Raw genomic sequence first — 23,484 nt, forward strand, 5'->3', positions numbered from 1 at the left:
ATACTTGAAGCTGCTGACACAATTATAGGAATACCTGGAATTTGGGAAATATTTGCCAAAATTCGGTGCGTCGGTGCCATGCCTATATCCGCGCTAATGGAGATCAATTTCATCATTGAAGTGGTAAGTTTTATTTCATTTTGTTCCACATTTTAATGGAGTCTGTTTATACACGCAGTTGGCAACTACAGATGTTTACAGATGTGGTTTTGTTTGCGAACTCTTGCAGTAACAACAATGCATTTAAGATAGTAATTACTATTAATAATAAGAAAATATCAGTTTATTAAAAATATCTATTTTTCCGAGTTTGTACTTTTACATTGAAAAATCCCCCAAAAATTGAGAAGTATCTCTCTATCTTTCAAGGACAATTTGCTTACACGGCTCGTTTACAGCACGTAACCCGTCGTAAAGCGTACGGACAGGACCGTTCCAGAGAAAATATTTTGATCCATAAGTGAACTTTAATGTACGAAAAAAAAAACGTAGAAATAAAACTTTTTCGTATAAGACTTTTCTATTACAAATATCGTTAGGAAACTGTAGTATAATTTTTATAGATTATTCATGCCACACCCTGTATATTCGTTCAATTTGTCTAAGTATAATTGCTGCCAATGTATTGTAAAATTTATAGAAATTTGAATTTATTTTTTATTACTTAACATTCTCTTTTGATTTATATATAATTACGGGCAAGGTACACTGCATTTTTGCAGTTAGGTAACTGCTTTTCTTATCTTGCAATTAATAGTCATTTTACTAAATTGTGGCAATTTATCATAATTATATTTAAATATATTTAAATCTAAGCAAATTGGCTGCAGTCAAATATTTACTAAATACATGAGTGAAACCAGTTCTGATGTGCTAGTCAAATCACGTGGAGTACTTAATCTAAATCCACCAACAGTTTTTATGTAAATATTGTTGCTTCCTCCATCAAAACTCTCGATGTTAATAATGTATAATATACTAAACACATAACTGTTGACAGTATGAGCTTATAAGAAAAAAGTAATTTACCGCTAGGAAAGATGCTAATAGAAATGGGTAAATTATATATTTTCAATAAAATAATATAGACAACACAATCAGGAAATATTACATACATGTCAAGATAACGTGTCAGAAGTTATTAAATAATATGAGAAATTATTATAGCATATTTACTTATAATATAATTTCTAGGTCAACTATTTAACGACTCTTTCTAATTCAGGTTGAGAAGGTCAAGAGCAATGGTAAATATGTTAACGGAATGTTACAAGATTGCGGACAAGATCCGAGTAGAATACTGCTACATTGACCTAGTCTCTTAATAATAAAATTTAGCACAGGATAAGAAAGTAAGTCGGCATCTTCTACATGATTTCTTCGAAAAGAAGCGTTTTGAAAAGGGTCAAACAAAATTTGACCGTTAGTAACGAAAAACTATATTAAACAGTTGGATTTTGTTCAATATTTATTGGATAAAAAAATAAAACATTGAAGTCCACACAGTACACAGTTTTTATGTTGAACCAATTGATGCCTTAAGATACTATGTGGTTGTCCAACCAATTTAAAAGAAAATGTAATTTTTTGTAGTAGATGTATAAAAAAACTATTTGGCGTATGAGAATGTAAGCATTCTGATGAGTAAATTAAATTATACAAAGTCTTCGTTTAGATTTAGAACTTCACATGTAGCACATATGAATTATTTCATCTCTTATATTAAATAATTACGTTTCTCTTGACAGCAGTACAGTACAGAAATTTTTCATTGACAGAAACCTTGTAAATTAGTTTACGTGAAAAATTATTAAGTTTTGAACATTTGTAAAACAGGTTGTCATCGCTGCATTGAATGTGAAAGTTTTTTTTTAACAAAAATTATTATTTTGCCACTGTTTGTATATTAGGTTGAGCTGGTTGAAAATTAAGTAAAAACGGATTTTTGGAAACTAAATACAGAATCTTCATAAATGATTACAAGACACGTGACCAGAAATTTTGTTTGTAACTACCTAATATTATTTCCTTCGCGTTTTCAATTAAATTTTGGAAAAATTATAGTGAAAAATACTAAAACAATAAGATCAAAATATTGAGCTTATAAGCAACTGTTTGCCATTGTTCATTGTAAACAAATCATTGATACTAATGACGATTTAGGGATTTTTAGTTGACAGTAGGTACCAATCGCGCATTGTTGGTTGCTTATGCTATGCGCTTATGTAGCTTGTAAAGAAATAGGTGTGAAAACAGCAGCTAAAGAAAGCAGCCAAATTATCCGACCTTCTCCGATCCATACAAATGTCCAAAGAAGTAAGAATAATAAAGACACATGTTTTAGCAAAGTCTGACATTTATGTTTAGACACAGGATTAAATCCAATTATTAATAGTATATTAAACAACAAGGTTTGAAAACGACTCTTTGCACACGAGCGAGACATATTGGTAGACCGAGCCGAAGGCGAGGTCCACAAGTCGGGCGAGTGTGCAAAGAGGTTTTCAAACGAATAACAGAACTAAACCTACTTGCAATTTCAAATACCATCTGATGGTTGAAATAAACGATCAAGAACGGTTAAAACAATGCAAAAATTTGAGAGCTGAAGTATGGCAGTAATAATAATAACAAAAAAAGATTAGTGGCAAAATCAACTAATAAAAAGAAGAAAATCAGTCAACAGTTCTTCTAACGTCCCCACATGACTGGTACCTACTCGAAAGAGAAGTTAACCTTTTAAGTTTTCACAAAAAACTAGTCCGCTTTAATTTTACTGTAAATCTGGGTTAATGACTAAGATAACAACACAAAAACACAAAGGTTGAAAACTATAGTAAGATTCAAGTAGACATTCGGTATTTTAATAGACGCACTCTACAGGGAGTTTCAAATTTTTCGGGGCTTATTCCCTTTCAGATGCAAAAAATTTAAATTTTAGCGAAAATTATTGTCCGAGTCATTACTGAGAAGTGGATCTCTAATTAAAAAAAAAAAAAATTAAAATTAGATTGGGCTCGCGAGAAAATCACACACTTTTAGTGATGCATTCATTTTGTTGTGAGGTATGGTATTCGAAACTGTGCTAAATTTCAGTCAGTAAATTTTAGAGGTGCCATATAAAAGGAAAAGAAATATTATATGGTCATGTTGAATTAGATAAACAAAAAATATAAACTTTCACGTTTGACTTACCATATTTTTTATTTGTTTATGTGGTTACTATTTATTTTGATGAGGAAAGCGCAGGACACTTAATTTGTGACGTTAACGCAATTAACTTTCTTATTTTGAGATTTCATTGAATGGAAGTATGTTTATAAAAAAAAATGATTTACAGTCAACAGTTGCAGTAAAATATTTACGAAAGATGATTACAAACGAAAAAGTTTAGAAAATATATTAGTGAAGTTATGAAGTTTTATTCAATGAGCTGTGTTGCAAAAGCTACTAGGAAAACTACAGGGTGTATTTTTAAAATAAAAAAGGAGTAATTTCTTTGTTTCTAAAATGATTCCTAAGAACTCTACAATCCTGTAAAGGTTACAAGTAAATACAGATACAGGCTTAGTCTAGTGTTATTTGCTTATGGTGGTTATGAAATTAATTTTGTACTAAGTATAACTAATCAATTTGTACAGAGTGTTTTTATTCTCAAATTTTTAACTTTTCTAGTTTTTCTCGTAAATTCACGAGTAAAAGTCAACTGTTTTTTAGCTACTAAATTCAATAAGAAGGTAATTCAAATATGGCATATATATCTTAATTTAAATATGTAATTAGTGATGTTACCAAACAATGGAATAAACATTAATTAGGTTGATTTTGTAATTGTATGTGTATTAACATAATTGCCATTATAATCGTTTGTCAATTATTTCGAATGCAGTAGAATTAATCAACATTTATCACTTGGTTGCCGAATACATAATTAAAATATGTTGTGACTGAAAAACCTATTGATCTATATAAAATTTCATCACGCGCCCAAACTGTTAAATTTATGTATAATCTGTGTTCTAATATGTAATACAGCTTAGATTACTTCACAAAAATACGAGAATACGTAGAATATTGTTTACAGTGACATAAAACTGTTTTCATAAAAAGCGGTAAATGTAAAAAAGTCCAATATTTATTAATAAGGTTACAAAAAACTATTAGTAAATAATTATTAAATATTACCCAATGTGTAAATATCAAGGTGTTTGGGACTATTGACTTCGGAATTATTAAAAACAAAATAACATTGTGTCTAGAATATAGCTTGAATATTTTACGATTAAAAATAAGAAAAAAGATAACTATATACCTACAAGTATTTCAAATTGGGTGGAGCTAATTGGATAGTAGTTATTTAGTAAAAAATATTTCTTGGAAAATATATTATCGATAATTTTGATTTTAAATCTATTCTAGATATATTTTAAGAACCAATTTGGGAAACATAGTTTTAAGGGTATAGTTTGGCTGTTCTATAGAATATTAAGCCAGATTTTCAGTGATGTTTCATCTTACAGTAGTCATTGTTAACTTAATTTTTTTTCATACAAATAGCTATATCGATAATTTATTATAGAATTCCACATCTTGTTCCTAGTCTAATGATAATTTTAAAAAAATGCAGCCATCCCAAACACTGTTTGTAAGAACAATACAAACACCCTCTTTAATTTATTATTTTACAGTAACTTATTTTCAATATTTATATGTATTTTATTGCTGGATATTTGAAAACTTACTGACGAGAGTAACATAATGTTTAAATAAATAAGCAAATAACAATTCTTAAATATGAATTTCAAATTACTATGTTTTATATGAAGGTTTCATATTATTTACATTTTCAGTATAAGTAATATATAATAGTAATAAATCATGCATAACGATATTTGTCTTCGTAAGATAAATACACAACTTATTATACTAGTCCAGGCGGTATCTGTTTCGGGTTGGATAAAACGCATATGATCGGAGATTTTTGCTTTAACGGCTTCTAAGTAACATTAGAAATGATAATTTTTCTATGCAAATAAAAAAAACGTGGGCTTAATTGTTATTGCAAAAAAGTATAAAAAAATAGAAAAAAAAATCATTTTTTTCTTGGATTTCTCGTCGACTTAGCAACTATTCGTTTTAGACAAAAATGAAAGAGGAAAAAAAGTTTTGTAATTAAATTTTGAACAAGATAGACTTAGTTGCAATTCAAAAAAATAATTATTGTTGTTGCAAAAATCAGAAAAATCATTTAAAAAATTGCAAAAAATGCTAATTTATTTGTAAATTTTTTTCAGACACTTTAATAATACAGTATAAACTGTCCCCCGATATTCAGGATTGCATTTCAAACAATTTTTGGGATATCTTAGGAGACTTTCGAGGTATCTTGTTAAAAAAAGTGCAACTTAGGCAGTATTATTTAAATTTAATATATTGCACCTGGGCTAGGGGTAGTTTTAGAGGGAGACTACCACATCTCATTTTAATTTTCCTCCAATCTAAAAAATATTTATATCTAGGCTATTAAGAATAACAAAATATTTCTTATATTAAATTCAATCGAGTCGGTGAATCAAAAATTAAGTTTAAGGGGTAATGCTTTTGTAGTCTAATAATATTTCTTTTCATTTATATACCTACAAATAGATTTCTTATACAAACACATAAATTGTTGATTACAAATAATTGTGAAAATGTCATTTTATCGGAATGACATGGTACAATTTACTTACATCGTATTGAAGTGCATATTTTCTTGCACTTTTGTAACAAATTACCTCATCATATCGTCTAAAGTTATTTATATCCACGAAAGTATTAATTGTTTTCTTTATTTATTATTACCGTAAAATGAAATTATCAAATAAACTCTTGTGTTAGAAGGATCAGCCAACAGATATTTTTTATGAAAATAGTTTTGCGTAACCAAAAATCTGACACTGAAAAAAAAAAACAAAACACTTCACGCACTTCATGAAGCATTATGACGTTTTTTTTTGAAAACAAACTGGGAAGACTGATCCAGAACAATGTTATAACTTGAAGTCTATTGCTCTAATAACAACAACTAAACGAATGCTTTTACAGATACTTTCATTTTACCTTCGTGTGGAGAAATTATAAACTTTTACTTTTATCGTATCGTTTAATCGTTTGGCGTTTAACATTTTAAGTCAATTAATATGATCCGTGATGTAAAAATTTAATTAATTAAACGTAAGAGTTTTACTAATTGACTTTTAGTTTTTTAGAAGCTAGAGAATATGTCAATCGCATCGATAAATTAGTTTTAACATTAATATAATAATATAATAGAATTCAATAGGGCTGATTTCTTAAGTCAAATTAAGTCTAGACAATAAAATGGTACATATTATATTTTATTATTTATGTAATGTTATTTTTCTGAAAGGATCCTTTCCTGATTGTGTGCATTTTGGTTAATTAAATAAATTGAATTGAAAAGGTTTTTTAACATATTTTTTCAAATTGCATCTTGCTCTTTGTTTTTTATTATTAGATAATACTAGTCTACCTACATCAACTTTAGTGCGAGAAACACTGAACATGGAGTTCCATTATCAATAACAGGCAAAGGAAATAAAAGACAAATGTTTTAAATACCGGCAGAATTAAACGTTTTATTCAAACAGAAAGCAACAGAACAACTAACTAATCTTCTATGCTTTAACATAAATTAGCGTTTGTATTAGGAAGACAAATCAAATATTTATGCATAATGTATGTTTGTGTGTTTTCTATTAATTATAAATGTGGACAGTTTCCTGTTTTCCCTGCACTACTTGTGAAATAAAGAAATAACAATCTATAAGTATAAAAACAAAAATATTTTATAAATTCGCTCGCAAGAATAAGTACTCAAATACTGAATTTAAAAAAATTTGTTAGATACTATAATTCAAACTTAGAGTTACCAGGTATAATATAAAATGAAATACATGTATACTTGTAATTATATGCAGGCCTTGTTTATTATTAATTTTATTACAGGTAAACATCTCAATTATCCTTAAAGATATGTTTGTATAATTCAAAAAAATTAAATTACTGGTGTTGGACATGTAAATAGATGTAATAGAGTATTATAATGTGACACCTTTAACACAAAAAATATAAAGTAATTATCAGTTCCACTGTCAATTAGGTATTATTATTATTACACTTGAGTATCATACCGGAAAGTTACAATGAGTAACCATTTCCGTATTTACGAATTTGCTACATTCTGTAACGTATTTCCAACGAAACATTAGGAGGTAAAGAGAAATATTTAAAAATGATTGATATTGATTTTACCCTTTTGAAAATCAAATTCAAATATTTGCCAATAAAATTAAGATTAAAACGTGGTAAATGTTTTTCAAAATATAAATACGACTAGTTAGTTTTAAAATGCTTTTTAAATGAACTTACGAAAAGTCTGAGTATGTAGACAAGACTTTTGCTGAATGCTGATTCTGATTTGTAACCTTTTAATTTTGAGTTTAAAAATCGTTCAACAAAATTCAATGATATTGACACTTTGATAAACTATAACTAGTAAGTCATATCTTGTCTATATTTATGTAAAAAAAGGAATAAAATTGTGTTGAGTACTAGGTGATACAAGTGCTTATTATTATATTTTTATAGAGCCAGTCAGTTTTTTCTACGAAAACAATCGAATTACTGTATTTCAAATATTATTAAAGTATTATTTTTATTTTTATTATTTTTAGTTTATTTAAATCAATTATTGTATTTGAGAACTTATTATTATATCTCTATTTACTTTATCGATGTTATGATTGATACAATATTATATCTAGATTACATTTTGGGAAATCATCGTTGTAAATATTTTATCATGTTTTGGTCCTCTACATTTGTCTATAAAAATTAATACCCAATGAATGTATGTTATATTCACTATTAGAGCTTCATTTGGAATACCAGAATTTTGCTACTTAAATATTAATAATCTCATTTAAATAATGTATGTGACAAAATTAGAGATGATTGTATTTTGATAATATAAGCTGTTAGAACAAATTGATTGTAGGTATATGAATAAATATAATTTTTTCAAGGTATCAAAATTTTAAATATTTTATTTGAAGCATATTTTGGCGTTTTTCTGTTTAAGTGTATATATAAAAAAACTATCAGTCTGTATATACAGTGTGTTTCACTTAAAGTCGGAACACCTTTGACATATGATCTTTTCTACGGCCTACCATCATTGAGAAAAGACCCTCAAAAATTGAAAAACATATTAGGCATTTTTTTAAGAAAGAAATGGATAGCATTTTCAATTTGATTATACCTAAATACCCTAAATACAAAGTTTGATTATTATAGCATTTACAGGGTGTTCACAAAATAGGTGCAAACTTCGAAAAATTTCACTCATTGCAAAGTGTCCTGTATTAACACTAGAAATCAATTCGTCTCCTCTTATTTTTAATAACTCTCCTCAACTAATATGGTCTTATTTGCCGACATGCTTGTCTAATTCTACTACATAAATCTTAATTAAAAAAATAACGTGTTTTGTGGGACTTTATGTGATCGAATAATCGGTCCTTTCTTTTTTTTACGTTAATCTAATCGAAAAAATGTTTATGAATTTTTTAAATAATGATTTCTGGGATTCAGTACATGCATTTCCTCTTCATGTAAGGCAGAACCTTCAATTACATGGAGCACCTATTCATGAATGAGTATTTCCCGTAAAAGTGGATAGGTCGCAACAGTCCGTTAGTTGAGTGGCCGTCAAGAGCTCCAGACTTGACGCCTCTTGATTTTTTTATGGGAAACTTTAAATAAAGTGTATAAAACAAGGCCCCAGAAGATTTATGTAATAAAATTAGACAGCATGTCGACAAATAACACCACATCAATTGAGGCGAGTTTTTAGAAATAAGAGGAAACGAATTGAACAGTGCATGTCAAATGATGGTGGACTAATAGAAAACAGTAATATTTAAATATTATTTCGTTGCGAAACTCATTTCTGGTATAATAAAAAATGTATATAATTTGGTTGTCCTATTGTGAGCACCCTGTATGAGTGAAATCAATGAAACTGCATTGACATTCGGTCAATAAAATTATGAAAAAATATTTTCCACTGTTAATAGAGGATACTGCAATAAGTGAAATTTTTCGAAGTTTGCACCTGTTTTGTGAACACCCTGTAAAAGCTATAATAATGAAACTTTGTATTTAGGGTTTTGAGGTGTGATCAAATAGGAAATGATGTTTTTTAATTTTTGAGGGTATTTTCTTAATGATAGTAGGCAGTAAAAAATATCACGTCAAAATATATAATATCAAAAAGTAGACCACATAAAAAAAAGAATTTTGAAAATCGGACAACGCCATCCTCCGGTGTCCGATATTTTGAATGAAGACTTAATCTCGGTCTAATATATAATTTTTGAGCCAAATGTGAAGAAAAGTTCACAATTTTTTTTATCAAAAACATTGTTACGTCACTGTTGTATGTAAAAATAGGTGGCAATAAACTTGGTTAAAAAAATATGTTCAGAATATCTTCTTGCATGAATTAAAAGAAAATAATGATTCTTACAACTTTACTAATTATTGCATTTGTATAAATTTTATTGTCAAAATATAGGGTCAATGACATATTTTAATCAAAGAGGTGCCCCAACCGACTTCCGGGGTTAAAAAGTGAATTGTTTAAAATATTTTTTAAACGAAACTTGTTATTTTGAAGAAAGAGACGTAGCTAATTTTCCGATAAAGAACGTAGGAAATCTTTTTCTCACTTTTGACTCATGAAAGATGTTAGGCTTTGATTTGAAGAATTATAATGTACCGATTTGTTTCATAAAACATATTTTTTGGCTTAACATTTCGACTCGAATTTTTTAATTCAAACTATTATTAAAAATGTTTTTGTTCTTAATCCACTGAAATTTATAAACTGTTACGACTTTTGAAAGCTTTGAAAATATTTTTCATGAACCTGTTCATCTTTATTTTTCTGTGGCAATTTTGATTAAGCAAAAATAGTGTGTCTACTTGAACCTTTTGCCCAATCCCAATAAACAGAGGAAAACTTTGTAATTCCTAAATATTTTTGACGTAACCCTCAAATTTTTCAAAAACTCATGATCCTATCTAGATACTTTCCTTAAATAGTAATTAATAAATAATTTCCTAAAGGAAAGACCAAGACATTATTTTACAAGAAAACGTGGTGTATTAGAAATAAACTAATATAGTAAATGTATACGTGATCAATATCACAGATCTAGGATATAAACATAAACAATGAGTTCATTAACAAACCCATTAGCCTTACCTTACTCATTGTTGCTGCCTTCGTGATGCTGGATGTATCTGCCGGTTGTCACACACATTCACCAAGACTTCTCAGCTCCGTACCGAAGCAGAATGAAGCGTCTACTGGTGGATTTCACGGCAGGAGTATTGAATAATATAAAAGTACCACCAGGGACTAGGTCAGACGTACTTTGAAAGCACCTACCCGGTAGCGCGTGCTCGTACGGATGCTTAACCTGAAGAGGTCAGGCTGTCGTAACGTCGAATGTGATCTCAAGTTCGAGGCTTTAGTCAGAAGAAATGATTTTTTGTACGAATATAGAGTTATATGCAATATATCTAAATTAAATTTTTACTTATTATAGAGTAAAATAAGTATATTTATTATAAGATGAGTATATCTTTAACATTTGTTTTTTTGTCTCTTGAAAGATGCAGACAATTTTAAAAGTTATTTAAAGAGAAATGTTTTCTTTATAGAAATAAATAGTATCAGCTCGCCTTTATTTTCATCATCATTAAGCTAAAAAATATATATACTTCCTAATTTAATTCTTGTATTGTATTGTAATTCTTATTTATTGTTATTTTTGTATTTTTATAAACAACTCTTTACTTTACGTAGCCTTTGAATTTTAGAAATACGAAGTATTTCATAGATATTTTTTAATTCACAACTTTTTGTGTCTCCTTTGACAGAAGTGTAAAAAAGAAATTTCACTGCTTGGTTATCGGGAACAGATTTTTTTCAATCTAGAGCTAAAGATACTTTCACACTAAAGGCGCACGAACCTTCTTATGAATTATTTTAAATACAATGTAACATTTTTTACACAAATCTAAAAATATTTAAAAAAACTGAAAGTAAGCAATAACATCACATTAATATTAACACAGGCCCACAAAAAAAAGGGCCAGGTTCGAAAGACAAGACTATGGTATCTATATGGTTTTGGGGTCGCTGAATCCGAATCCGGTGTCCGTTTGACACGATTAGCTCTGGTTTAAGGTCAGTTCAAGGTCAAATATAGAAAATCAATTGTCAACAAACTAAACCTATGTATCTATAAGTTTTTGGGGTCGCCGATTCCGAATCCGATGTCCGTTTGACGCGATTAGCTCTGGTTTAAGGTCAGTTCAAGGTCAAATGCAGAAAATCAATTTCAACTAACTAAACCTAGGTATCTATACGTTTTTGGAGTTGCGGAATCCGAATCCGGTGTTCGTTTGACTCGATCAGATCTGGTTTAAGTTCAGTTCAACGTCAAATGTAAAGCCATTTATGTGGTTCGTATTTGACCCTATGTAAGACTATCCTCAAAATATGACACTCTTATTTCAATGTGCGTTAGGTTTATGACATCCATGTTTGAAGTGATTTATCCAACAATATCATAGTAGTAACCTAAGGAAAATTTTTCATCGTTAGAAAAATATTCCTTATTTCTGTACTGATAGTAAAAAGCTTTCACATTTCTGGCTTGCTTAGTATTTTGTTAGCCATGATATTAGGAACTCTGCTCCATTCTCTGCCAGGCCCAAATCTCGAACATCATTTACTTTTTTTGTGATATTGTTCCTGTCTTTTTCACAACGTTATATGGAATTTATTCGTCATCACTAGTATCACTAGCAATATCAGTGATAATTTCATTGCCACCCAAATTTCTCCCTTCTTTAATATCTTGGTGAAACCTTTCTCTCTGCTCAAACCCAATCAAATTTTTCACTTAGGTTTAAAACCAAAATATTTATACTTATAGATATGTAGATTTACTTTGTTAGCAATTGATTCTCTACATTTGACCTTGAACCGAACTTAAACCAAATCTGATCGAGTCAAACGGACCCCGGACTCGGATTCGGAGACTCCAAAAACGGGTAGATGCATAGGTTTAGGTCGTTGACAATTGATTTTCTACATTTGACCTTGAACTGACCTTAAACCAGAGCTAATCGTGTCAAACGGACACCGGATTCGGATTCAGCGACTCCAGAACCATATGGATCCCATGGTCTTGTCTTTGGAACCTGCCACTTTTTTTCTTTTGTGGGGCTGTGTAATTAGAGCTGTTCGATCACCAAAGGCGTGCGGATCATCAACATTAAAAAAGTGAACAATGGATTCAATGAATTTATGTCATTGTATATATCATTGTGAAACACGTAAGTTGTTTTACATATCGTTACCATCGGTTTCACAATCTGGATGGGATCCATTATAGATCGCATCATCAGGTATGGTTCTACCCTTGTTTCAGCGAAACTTATTCACGGCGGTGATAAAATATCTTATTTTGAAGAAAATGACCATTCGACATCTATTGATGTAATATTTGCATAATTAAATAATCTACTTATAAGCTGCTTCGACATGGCAATTTTCACTCGGGGTTGTATTTATTCTAGGAGGAATGAAATGTTTTATTATTTACTATGTCAAATGGTAGGTTACATGCAATCAGTATACAGGGTAATCAAACATAAATTGGGTCTTCTGATTTTCACCAGTTTTTATACGTGTGGTGCACTGCTTAACAGTTATATTACTTTTTGTTTATTAATATTTATTTTAAACGTTTTTATACATACAAGTACGTATATACTGAATTACATTATTGTTTATAATTTTTTTAGTAAAACAAAGTATTGTTCGTTATTTAACTGTTCCGATGACCACATGCACTTGAAATAACACGTGTTGAATGCTGCTTTGTTTTTTTTATTAATATTACAAAAAAAAATAAAAAATCAAACTTTTAAATAAAGGGAACAGCTTAAATAAGTATTTTTAGACTCATTAGGTATATTCCTTTACTTTCATAAAATTGTTTTCTATTCCAAATAATATATCTGATTTGCTTTCCACCTAAATAGTTTTCATATGTTAATAACTTTATAGCTACTTACCGATAAATTTGTTTCTGTTTTAGTTAGTATAGTATAAATTGTTTGCTGTGTTTTATTACTAACTACTCTCGAATTACACACAATTATGTATCAAAAGACAACTAAAATTGTAAAAGAAATTGTCCGATTACAGGGAAATCGGCTGACTGGAACGATTGTGACAGCTCTAATAATAATTTGCACTGTAGCAGTCCATTTTCTGCTAAATTAAATGTATATTGCATTTTATTATAATACTTACAAGGGATCTGGAAAAGAGTAGATCACACTTGCACATTAATAAAAAAGTGTGCTAAAGTAAATTAAGTAAGATGGTGTATCTCTAACTGAACAATAATTCGCTTAGAAATAAATAGCATTTTCATATTTTTTATAAACTATACTGAACTCTCTGTAATTTCTTTGTTCAAAAACTTGTAATATTTTACTCCTTTGAATTTGCATTTTCACTTTTGACCTGCATTTTCAACACATAAAAAACTTATATCTAGATTATAAAAAGGAAATGTGTCCGTACAATTTATTTTTTGTAACTGATTTTACAAAAAATACTGGAAAATTCTTTTTGATATCAAAGTAATCTTTCAAAGCGAGACACGTTTTGAAACATTTACACCTTTTGTCTCATTAGCTTGTAAGATTATCTTAATTTTCCAAAACCCTTACGCAATCGCAGTTGTGTTATTCTAATCATTTTTCTGTAAATATTATATCTGCTCATAAGCAAAATAAATATCTACGAGTATTTAAAGATAAAGGTTTGTGCTGTCCTTCAGGGAAATCTTGACAAATTGATTTCCTTTTGTAAGTTTACTTTTCAAGAATATTTAGTAAAGAAAAAAATTGCATGTAATTATCTTAGTAACTAACGTATCAACAACTTTCAAGAAATTTGCACGAACATAAATTACACAGCCCCACAAAAAAAAAGTGTTCGGACTTGTGGGTCGGACATATGTATTCCCATGTATTTTTTGACGCTGAATCCGATTTCGAGCTCAGAGATGGCCCTCCATGTCTGGAATTGGCCCCAGGGGCCAAAAATGGCCTCTATAGGGCCTGAAAGATGGATTCCCGGATGAGGCGAGGTCGAAGGTGCATTCTAAAGCCAAAGCCGGATTTGTGGTCGAAAAGTTCATGGCCAACTGAAATTTCCCGTTTGGGACCGGGAAAATGACCCCTTAGGGGCCTGAAAATCGTGTTTCGGACGTCGCAATCGCAACAGTGGTATTTTTATGTACTTTTAAATTCTGGAACTCTGACTGTGCTTGAAAAGTTTATGGCCAACTGGAATCTCCCGTTTGGGACCGGGAAAATGACCCCTTAGGGGCCGAAAAATCGTGTTTCGTACGTCGCAATCGCAACAGTGGTATTTTTATGTACTTTTAAATTCTGGAACTCAAACTGTGCTCGAATTTCAGAATTTAAAAACCATTTAACACCACTGTTGCGATTGCGACGTCCGAAACACGATTTTCCGACCCCTAAGGGGTCATTTTCCCGGTCCCAAACGGGAGATTCCAGTTGCCATAAACTTTTCAAGCACAGTCAGAGTTCCAGAATTTAAAAGTGCATAAAAATACCACTGTTGCGATTGCGACGTCCGAAATACGATTTTCAGGCCCCTAAGGGGTCATTTTCCCGGTCCCAAACGGGGAATTTCAGTTGGCCATAAACTTTTCGACCACAAATCCGGCTTTGGCTTTAGAATGCACCTTCGACCTTGCCTCATCCCGGAATCCATCTTTCAGTCCCTATAGAAGCCATTTTTGGCTCCTGGGGCCAATTCCAGACATGGAGGGCCATTTCTGAGCTCGAAATCGGATTCAGCGTCGAAAAATACATGGGAATACATATGTCCGACCCACAAGTCCGAACACTTTTTTTTTGTGGGGCTGTGTTGCGATTGCGACGTCCGAAACACGATTTTCCGGCCCCTAAGGGGTCATTTTCCCGGTCCCAAACGGGGAATTTCAGTTGGCCATAAACTTTTCGACCACAAATCCGGGTTTGGCTTTAAAATGCACCTTCGACCTCACCATATTCCGGAATCCATCTTTCAGGCCCTATAGAGGCCATTTTTGGCCCCTGGGGCCAATTCCAGACGTGAAGGGCCATTTCTGAGCTCGGGATCGGATTCAGCGTCGAAAAATACATGGGAATATATATGTCCGACCCACAAGTCCGAACACTTTTTTTTTTGTGGGGCTGTGTTATATGTATATAATTTGCATCAATCATCTACATTTTATAAGAAAATAAATCTTATAAATTGAAATAGCAATAGGCAATTGCAAATTTTTTTTATCACTTTTATCAATCGAACTTGACATCTGAATAGGTGCAGATTGCGGTATCAATAATTTATCAAAGAAAATATACACATCTGGTGAGGAAATAGAAAATGAGTAAATAAGATTACGCTGCGGATAGCCCATGAGTGCATAAACATATAGTTTTTATATATAGTTTTGGATCGAAGATAATATAGAGACCATAGCTGGTCTTCGTAAATTTATACCATATTACTTGCACTGTTAATTAAAGTTAGAGGAAATAATTTCCTAGTAAACGGCATAATCTTTGTAGCATTGTATGTTAGTCTATTTGTTATGCCCCATCTGAATAAATGGTCTACATTATCATGGAGTCACCTACAACAGTACTATAAGGTTAGACCAATTGTAAAAATTTTGAAATCATCAGCATACAGCAAACAAGGTGCACCTAATAAATAAGTTAATTAATAAGCTACTTATAAATATATTAAATAATAATGGTGCCATAACAGAACACTTAGGTGTACCGGAAGGAGTTAGAAATTCAATACGTTTAAAATCATTACAGATAGGCATACATTGTACAAAACTGTTAATGGATAGGAAAATATATTACTGCAATTCCTAATAAGAAAAGCAATCCAAGACAGATTTCATTTTTTAAGCTTTCTGATAGTACGATTGACATTCACCTAATTGAAATGCAAACCCTAGATAATTAAATTGTTAAAGTGTAGTCATGTCATCATCAACGCTTAGATATGAGCTACTAAGAAAAGTTTGCAAAAAAATTCAATATATCATCTGTAGAATTTATTGATATCCCTTCATAATGCTTCTGATTTGTGATATTAATACAAATATCCTTTTTAATTGCAATATTGGTTGACTGAGAGTATAATTATGAATAGAATAATGTCATAATTAAATAAATACAACTGTTAAATAATGTTATAAGAAGGTAATTATAAATGCATTATAAAACGCAATATTTTTCCCCAAATTTAATTATCTAATACATATTTTACAAATAGTGTAAGAGTTATTAAATTTGATTACTATTTACAACTTATGTCTTAAACTTAATAATCTGAAATGAATTTATTAAGAATTTCATGATAATCATAATCATCACTTAACACGGAATTATCTTGTGAATGCTGCTGCCTGTTCTCACGGACGATTTTTCTTATGTTGCCATCACATTTCCTTATAGAGTACTCACCTTTTTATAAGATGAGAAGGCCTCTAATTTTATTTAAGGTAAAAGTCTGTACAATTTCCGTCCTCCTATAAGGATGCTTCATACATACATTGAGAAGAAAGTCGAAAGTCTACATTGAGTACTTTGTTGGACGTGTTATATCGCACATCATCACTGTGTAGAATGATTTCTTTAACTACCAGGGCAATATTTCTTAGAATTATTATATTATTAGGTACCATACCTTTGATTTTTGTCAGATTTATTTGGTATTGTTTATAAATAATTGCAATTTTTATATGTAACTACAAGTTTGGTATAAATAAATATTTTCTGGGTGCATTTAAAAGTAGAAACTAATTTCATTTATATCAAATGGGTGTATAAACAAGTTTTACCTATTACTGGAAATTATTCAACCGATTAAAAATTATTTTCTTATCAAATATTTTCCGACAACAACGTTTACGACTTTAAGTACACAAATAACCGTCTCTGTTACAACATTATGCATGTCTTACATATTTGTTTTATATTCTATAGAAAACATGTTTAGCGTTTACTATGTTGACGTCAAATCATACAATCATGGAATGAATTTGATAGGTTTCATAAAGTCAATAATGTTTAAAATATATATGTTATAAATATTAACTATATTTAAATTCCTAGAACTTGTATCTATTATTCAAAATAAATAATAATATTATTAGCACGTAGTTTGGGGTTAAATATTACAAATTCACTGACCTATTGGCAAATTGTTTTACTATTATTTGTTAATTATTTATTGGCAATTACTCACATCTTGTGTATTTTCCTTTGAGCTAATTGTTGTGATTATTTAAAACATTAATTTCGATGCGTATAGGTTCTTGTTTTGATTTCAACTCTGTGGTTAAGGCGACTTGCATCTCGGTGGTACCGAACTTCAGCTGATTACTGATTACCTACTAGCAGAGCTGCTAAGTGTAGTTCGGGGAATCCGCAGCTATTTATTTAAATAAACTTTACTTTATAGTTAGTTTTATTTATGTAAATAGGTAATAGTAAATTGTCTTTCATATTATGTTAAACAAAAAATTCATATTCTGTTCTCATTCTACTATCTGATAATATGGTTGTCATTAGCGGATATGTTGAAATGAACAGACTGTATCTCAAGAAACAACACCGAGTAATAGCAGAGAAAATTTCATGAAATTATAATGTAGACTTTAAGAAAGATATCAATTACTTTTAAAGAAAATTAAAAATCTCCTTTCATAGTTATTTCATATAAAAACTAAAACATTATCAGTCAAAATTTAACTAATACATTGTAAATGAGAAGCATGTCAAGAAAATAAAGTTTAGGTTCGAAGTAGAAGCATGAAAGTAAAAGAAAAATGCCACAAGAAGGGCCAATTTAACAATTTTACGAATAACTAAACGTTAAATAATCTAGTACAAAAGAAAATTCAAATATTATAGTATCAGAAAACACATAGGCTAGAAGTTTGTTATAAAAATTTGTCATGCAGAATGTCATATAAAAATTTATTGTAAATTAGTTTAAGATGTATAAAATTTACTACGCAGTTATAAAATATAAATTACGCCGTAAGTTAATTAAAATAAAATGCATCGCAATATGTGGGAGAAATTGCGCAGTTAGAAAATAATATCATGGATACGAGTGACCAATAAAAAAGGGACAATTCAGAAAATTTACTTTGTACCGGAAAACAACAGAGCATCGTTGAGAAGTAAACAAGTGGAAAAGAGAGGTGGACACTGGTGAGGGGTGCATGTTGTCCTGTACGAGTACAGCTGACAAACCACAACTAATGTGAGGTTAGAGTGCCGATCGAAAATTCAGAAGCAGACAGAAATAAACGTAAGTTCAGTTGCATAAGCATAAGCGTATTCTCCAAAAACATAAAGTAAAGTGTTGCGAATTTGAACTAAAAACAGTTTGTGAAATAGAAAACTTCAGTTCAAACCATAAACAATTTCAGTGGGTAAAATTAAAAATGACAGTTTTGAACATTTCCTAGTTTAAGAATTAGTTTAGTTTCGATGTTCGTAATATAAGTTAATTTGTTTCATAAAACTTTTAAAACATTAATAATTGGTTAACCAAATACTTTTCATATCATGTTAGATAGAGTTAAGGAATTTCTCCGATATTTAGTCATGTAAAANTCAAATCATACAATCATGGAATGAATTTGATAGGTTTCATAAAGTCAATAATGTTTAAAATATATATGTTATAAATATTAACTATATTTAAATTCCTAGAACTTGTATCTATTATTCAAAATAAATAATAATATTATTAGCACGTAGTTTGGGGTTAAATATTACAAATTCACTGACCTATTGGCAAATTGTTTTACTATTATTTGTTAATTATTTATTGGCAATTACTCACATCTTGTGTATTTTATTTTGAGCTAATTGTTGTGATTATTTAAAACATTAATTTCGATGCGTATAGGTTCTTGTTTTGATTTCAACTCTGTGGTTAAGGCGACTCGCATCTCGGTGATATCGAACTTCAGCTGATTACTGATTACTAGCAGAGCTGCTAAGTGTAGTTCGGGGAATCCACAGCTATTTATTTAAATAAATTTTACTTTATAGTTAGTTTTATTTGTGTAAATAGGTAAAAATAGATATAACTAAATTGTCTTTCATATTATGTTAAACAAAAAAATCATATTCTGTTCTCATTCTACTCTCTGATAATATGGTTGTCATTAGCGGATATGTCCTACAATAACACTGAACCCAATGATTTAAGCATTTCCCACTACCTTTCTGATAGAGAGGGTCCGCTTTTTTTAAATTTCAATGCTGTGAAATTCGTTGTCATCATTATAAAATAGACTGGTTAGTTTTCTAAGAAACCCCTTGCGAAGGGTGTTTTTGGAGCTGGACTTTACGTAAATTAATTTGGAATGCTGTTGACGTTCCTGTACCTATTCAGACCTGTGGCAGTTCCAGCCAAGAATATGCTATCACGTTCACCATCCACACCATTCGTCATGTAGATGGAGTCGTAAGAGATTTTGGTGCACTTTTTCGTGGAATATAATATCAGCTAAGTATAATTCCTGGAGAGTCAAGGAAGTCTTATCTCCATCTAGACGTCTTACTAAAAGAGCGATATTTCTGTTTTTTGTCCAAACACTAAAATGTATATCTGAATAAAACTTGGTATGAGTCTTATTTATGATTAATTGCTGTAACAAAAATGCATTTGATTTATTTCTTAATTTGTTATAAGTTATAATAAGAAAGTAGGGCATCATAAATACAATGATGCACATTTTTTTAGCTGACTTTTCTATATTTTTTCTTAGACAAAACAATTGAAAAATAAATGCAGTAATTCAGTAATTTTATCATATCTCACCATATAAATGTAAATTGTGGTAGTTGCAATTTTTGCAATACTTAGGTATATTTAGGTATTAATTGGTATGTGTAACGAAAATTACCAATCAACACATGTGGAATTATGTTGGTTGTTTATTAATTGTCCCGTATATTTATTTCCATACCCAGAATTCTATTCCACAATACTTTCACATTTCTCCACTTTCGAGACATATCTAGTAAGTTTTACAGAATTTACTTCTTTAGGTTATATAAGAGGTCTAAACGTCTAACATCTGTAGAACAGAAAATTATGTACAATTAATACATATAGGTAATAAAATTATTGCAAGCCATTGATATATAAATACATTCATCGCATGATAAATGACGATATGAAATCGATAATAATGAGTTAATAAATTGAGTAAACAAATTTGAATTAATTGACTTATCATATTGTATGTATAATATCTATTAAGTCATAAATTATGAAAATGATATGATATTCTCCACTTCTGTGTCCAATATATTATGAAATAACACATTGATGTAAACAAAAAGCATTTGCAATTACGCATTCGAATATTTTCTCGACTTCGAAGAATGTCCTTTAAAAAGCATATTTTAAACATCTGCATGGAGTAATTTTTCACAATAGGTGGTGTAGATTATCAAATGTCTAAAATCATGTCGATAGCTTTAATATCGGATGTCCCAAAGTTCACGCAAATGGCCAAGCTAATGTCGGTGCTCGCTATCGCGACATAAGTCTAAATTGCAAAATATGAATGTAGACGACATGCGGTTGCAACAATATGGTACCACATGCCATACAGACTATAAGAAACAGTTCAATTAGTGCATAAGTCATTTCCCGGTTGTGTAATTTCCCGTTTTGGTGATCCGAATTGGCCACTCAAATCAACCAATTTAACGCCGTTGGACTTTTTTCCTTGGGGTTTTTTGAAGTCTAAGGGTTAATGCAACAATTCCACAATCACCCACGCATTGAATGAGATAATTGAGCATTGCTTCAACGAAATTCAGTCACATTTATGCAATACGGTCACGAAAAATTTCAACAAAAGACGGCCTATGTGCTAGCAAAGGCGTGAAGGCCATTTATACGATATGCTGTTCCATACATAACCCTATACTGTATACTTTATGAATCAATAAAAAATTTAATAAATTAATACAATTTTATATAAAACAGCTGCGTTTTCTATCAAAATTATTTCTTACATGAATTTTGGGACACCCTTTACTTAAAAGAAACTTTAGTCTTAGACATACAATTAAGTTATTTTTGTCATACTTAATCTTGTATTGATGTACATTTTATGTGGACGAGACAGCAACCAAAGGTTATATTAGTTTAATGTTATTTAAGTAAATAATTTGTATTTATTGGATGTTTGTAAGAATTGAAAACAAATATTACATGTGTATATTTTAGATGATTTAAAAATAATCATCGAATATCTTTCATAAATAGTTTTAGTCTGTTTTAGATGTCTAATAAACTTTATTTAGCTTAATGTGGGTAGAATTACGTTTCGTGCAGAAAATTTTTTAAGCGTTTTCGTGCAATTTGGAAGTAATCAGGAACTAAATCCTACTAGTATATTTTCCTCACAAAAGTAATTAAATGAATTTTCCTGAAACACCACAATTCTGCATCGATACTAAAAAAGAAGTGTCAAAATATATCAGCCAGTGTTTTCATGAAATGAATTATACTGTATATTTTTACATACTTTAATTGAATACTCTTTTTACATCTATCTGTAATAGTAAGTTATGGCTTCAAAAACGCGCTTCAACTGTAATGAGCATGGTATCTTTTCTAGGAATTAAATTAATTTGCAACACACTGTGCTAGACATTTTTGACCATATCTCTGTTACTGTTAGAAATAGATTCATGAAATAATATATCACTGTGACGGTAAATTTTTTATCCAATTCTGTATTTTTCTACAAGAATACAGAACCTATACATATAGTATTTCATTATAAAAAAAAAACAAATTATTTGTTTTATCTTGTACAAAATTCTAGCTTTTTGGCAAAATTCAATCATGTTTATATTTGATATTTTGTTTATGTACAAATTAAACATTTAAGGTGCGGTTTAAAATACAAGAAAAACATGTACGTAAATGCATTTTGCAAACGGTATGAAGAATGGAAAATATATATAATATGTACATAAATTAAAATAAAGTTTAATACCATACACGTTTGGGTTTAAAAATGTAAGGAAACTTGCAAATGTTTCAGATAATGATAATGATATTAATAGAAAAAAAAATCGTATCCAATTTTATCAACTCTCTAGGTATAGAAAATCTTTTTTAAAATGCAGAGCAAACAAGGGGGGACACTGAAAGAGAGAATGGTATGTACATTTCCAGATATCCAAATTGTTTACATAACGCGAAATACGTTTTATTAAACATCAGTTGAGAGTTCTGGGTTTACTTCACCACAAGCTATTTATTTACAAATACTTACAATAATTTTTCCATTACTAATTGCTATAATATTGACACTAATATATATTTTCGCAATATGTATATGTAATATGTTTCAATGTTACAAATTAACATAAATTCTGTTACATTGTGTAATTACCTACTTTAAATGCTTTACTATTACAAATTTAAAAAAATCCATTCCAACTGCGTCAAGTACAAACTAATCCATATTACATAAACTCTTTAAAGCTTTTAAGCTACAGTTGTTCTTAGTAAATGTATGCAGATTGAGGCATCATTGATGTCTTCTAATATTTCAAAAACTACCTCAATTTTTCACTTAAACAATATTTTCTCTTTAAATTCAAATTTCTTTCCCATATTTCAAAAACTACCTCAATTTTTCACTTAAACAATATTTTCTCTTTAAATTCAAATTTCTTTCCCATAATTCAATGTATTTTTTCTCGAATTTATAGAGAATAGAAAACTTAGTTTATGTTATGATTTATTCCGATGCCATATGCATTGGAAGTTTAGATATTTCATAAAATCAAGATTTTAAGAAAATGTAATACACAGGGTGGCCAAATGAAAACGAAACAGAGCCATTTTCAGGAACTGCGTCAAGATTGTAGAAAAACGCTCAGACCCATCGATTTTAGATTAAAGGGGGACATTCTTTGCTGGTATTTTTGACTCCGCCACTATCATCCCCCAGCAAGGGTAAGCGTCACCCCAAAATATTTAAATGGCAATGGGGGTTGAGTAATATTTCTTTTGAAAGCTCTTACAATTCTCTTTACAACAGACTTTAAATTTTATAATTCCGCCCAATACTTATTAAGAATTTTGATTTTAAAGTTGAAACTTATGTACAAACAATTAGTAACGGTAAAAATGTCAGTCATTCGAGTTAA

The 23,484-nt window shown here is 29.9% G+C and overlaps 1 protein-coding gene across 2 annotated transcripts in view; it reads right to left on the bottom strand.

The window, feature by feature from the left end:
• LOC108903651 overlaps nt 1–10,445 on the bottom strand; it is a 28,597-nt gene extending 18,152 nt beyond the window's left edge. For both annotated transcript variants that reach the window (XM_018705894.2, XM_018705893.2), the window contains exon 1: nt 10,337–10,445. In XM_018705894.2, the coding sequence (XP_018561410.1) occupies nt 10,337–10,345 (9 nt within the window). In that variant the 5' untranslated portion in view covers nt 10,346–10,445. The remainder of the gene's footprint in view (nt 1–10,336) is intronic.
• Between the last annotated feature and the right edge of the window lie 13,039 nt (nt 10,446–23,484).

Source organism: Anoplophora glabripennis, unplaced genomic scaffold (genome assembly GCF_000390285.2).
Source record: "Anoplophora glabripennis isolate ALB-LARVAE unplaced genomic scaffold, Agla_2.0 scaffold56, whole genome shotgun sequence".
Taxonomy (NCBI): domain Eukaryota; kingdom Metazoa; phylum Arthropoda; class Insecta; order Coleoptera; family Cerambycidae; genus Anoplophora; species Anoplophora glabripennis.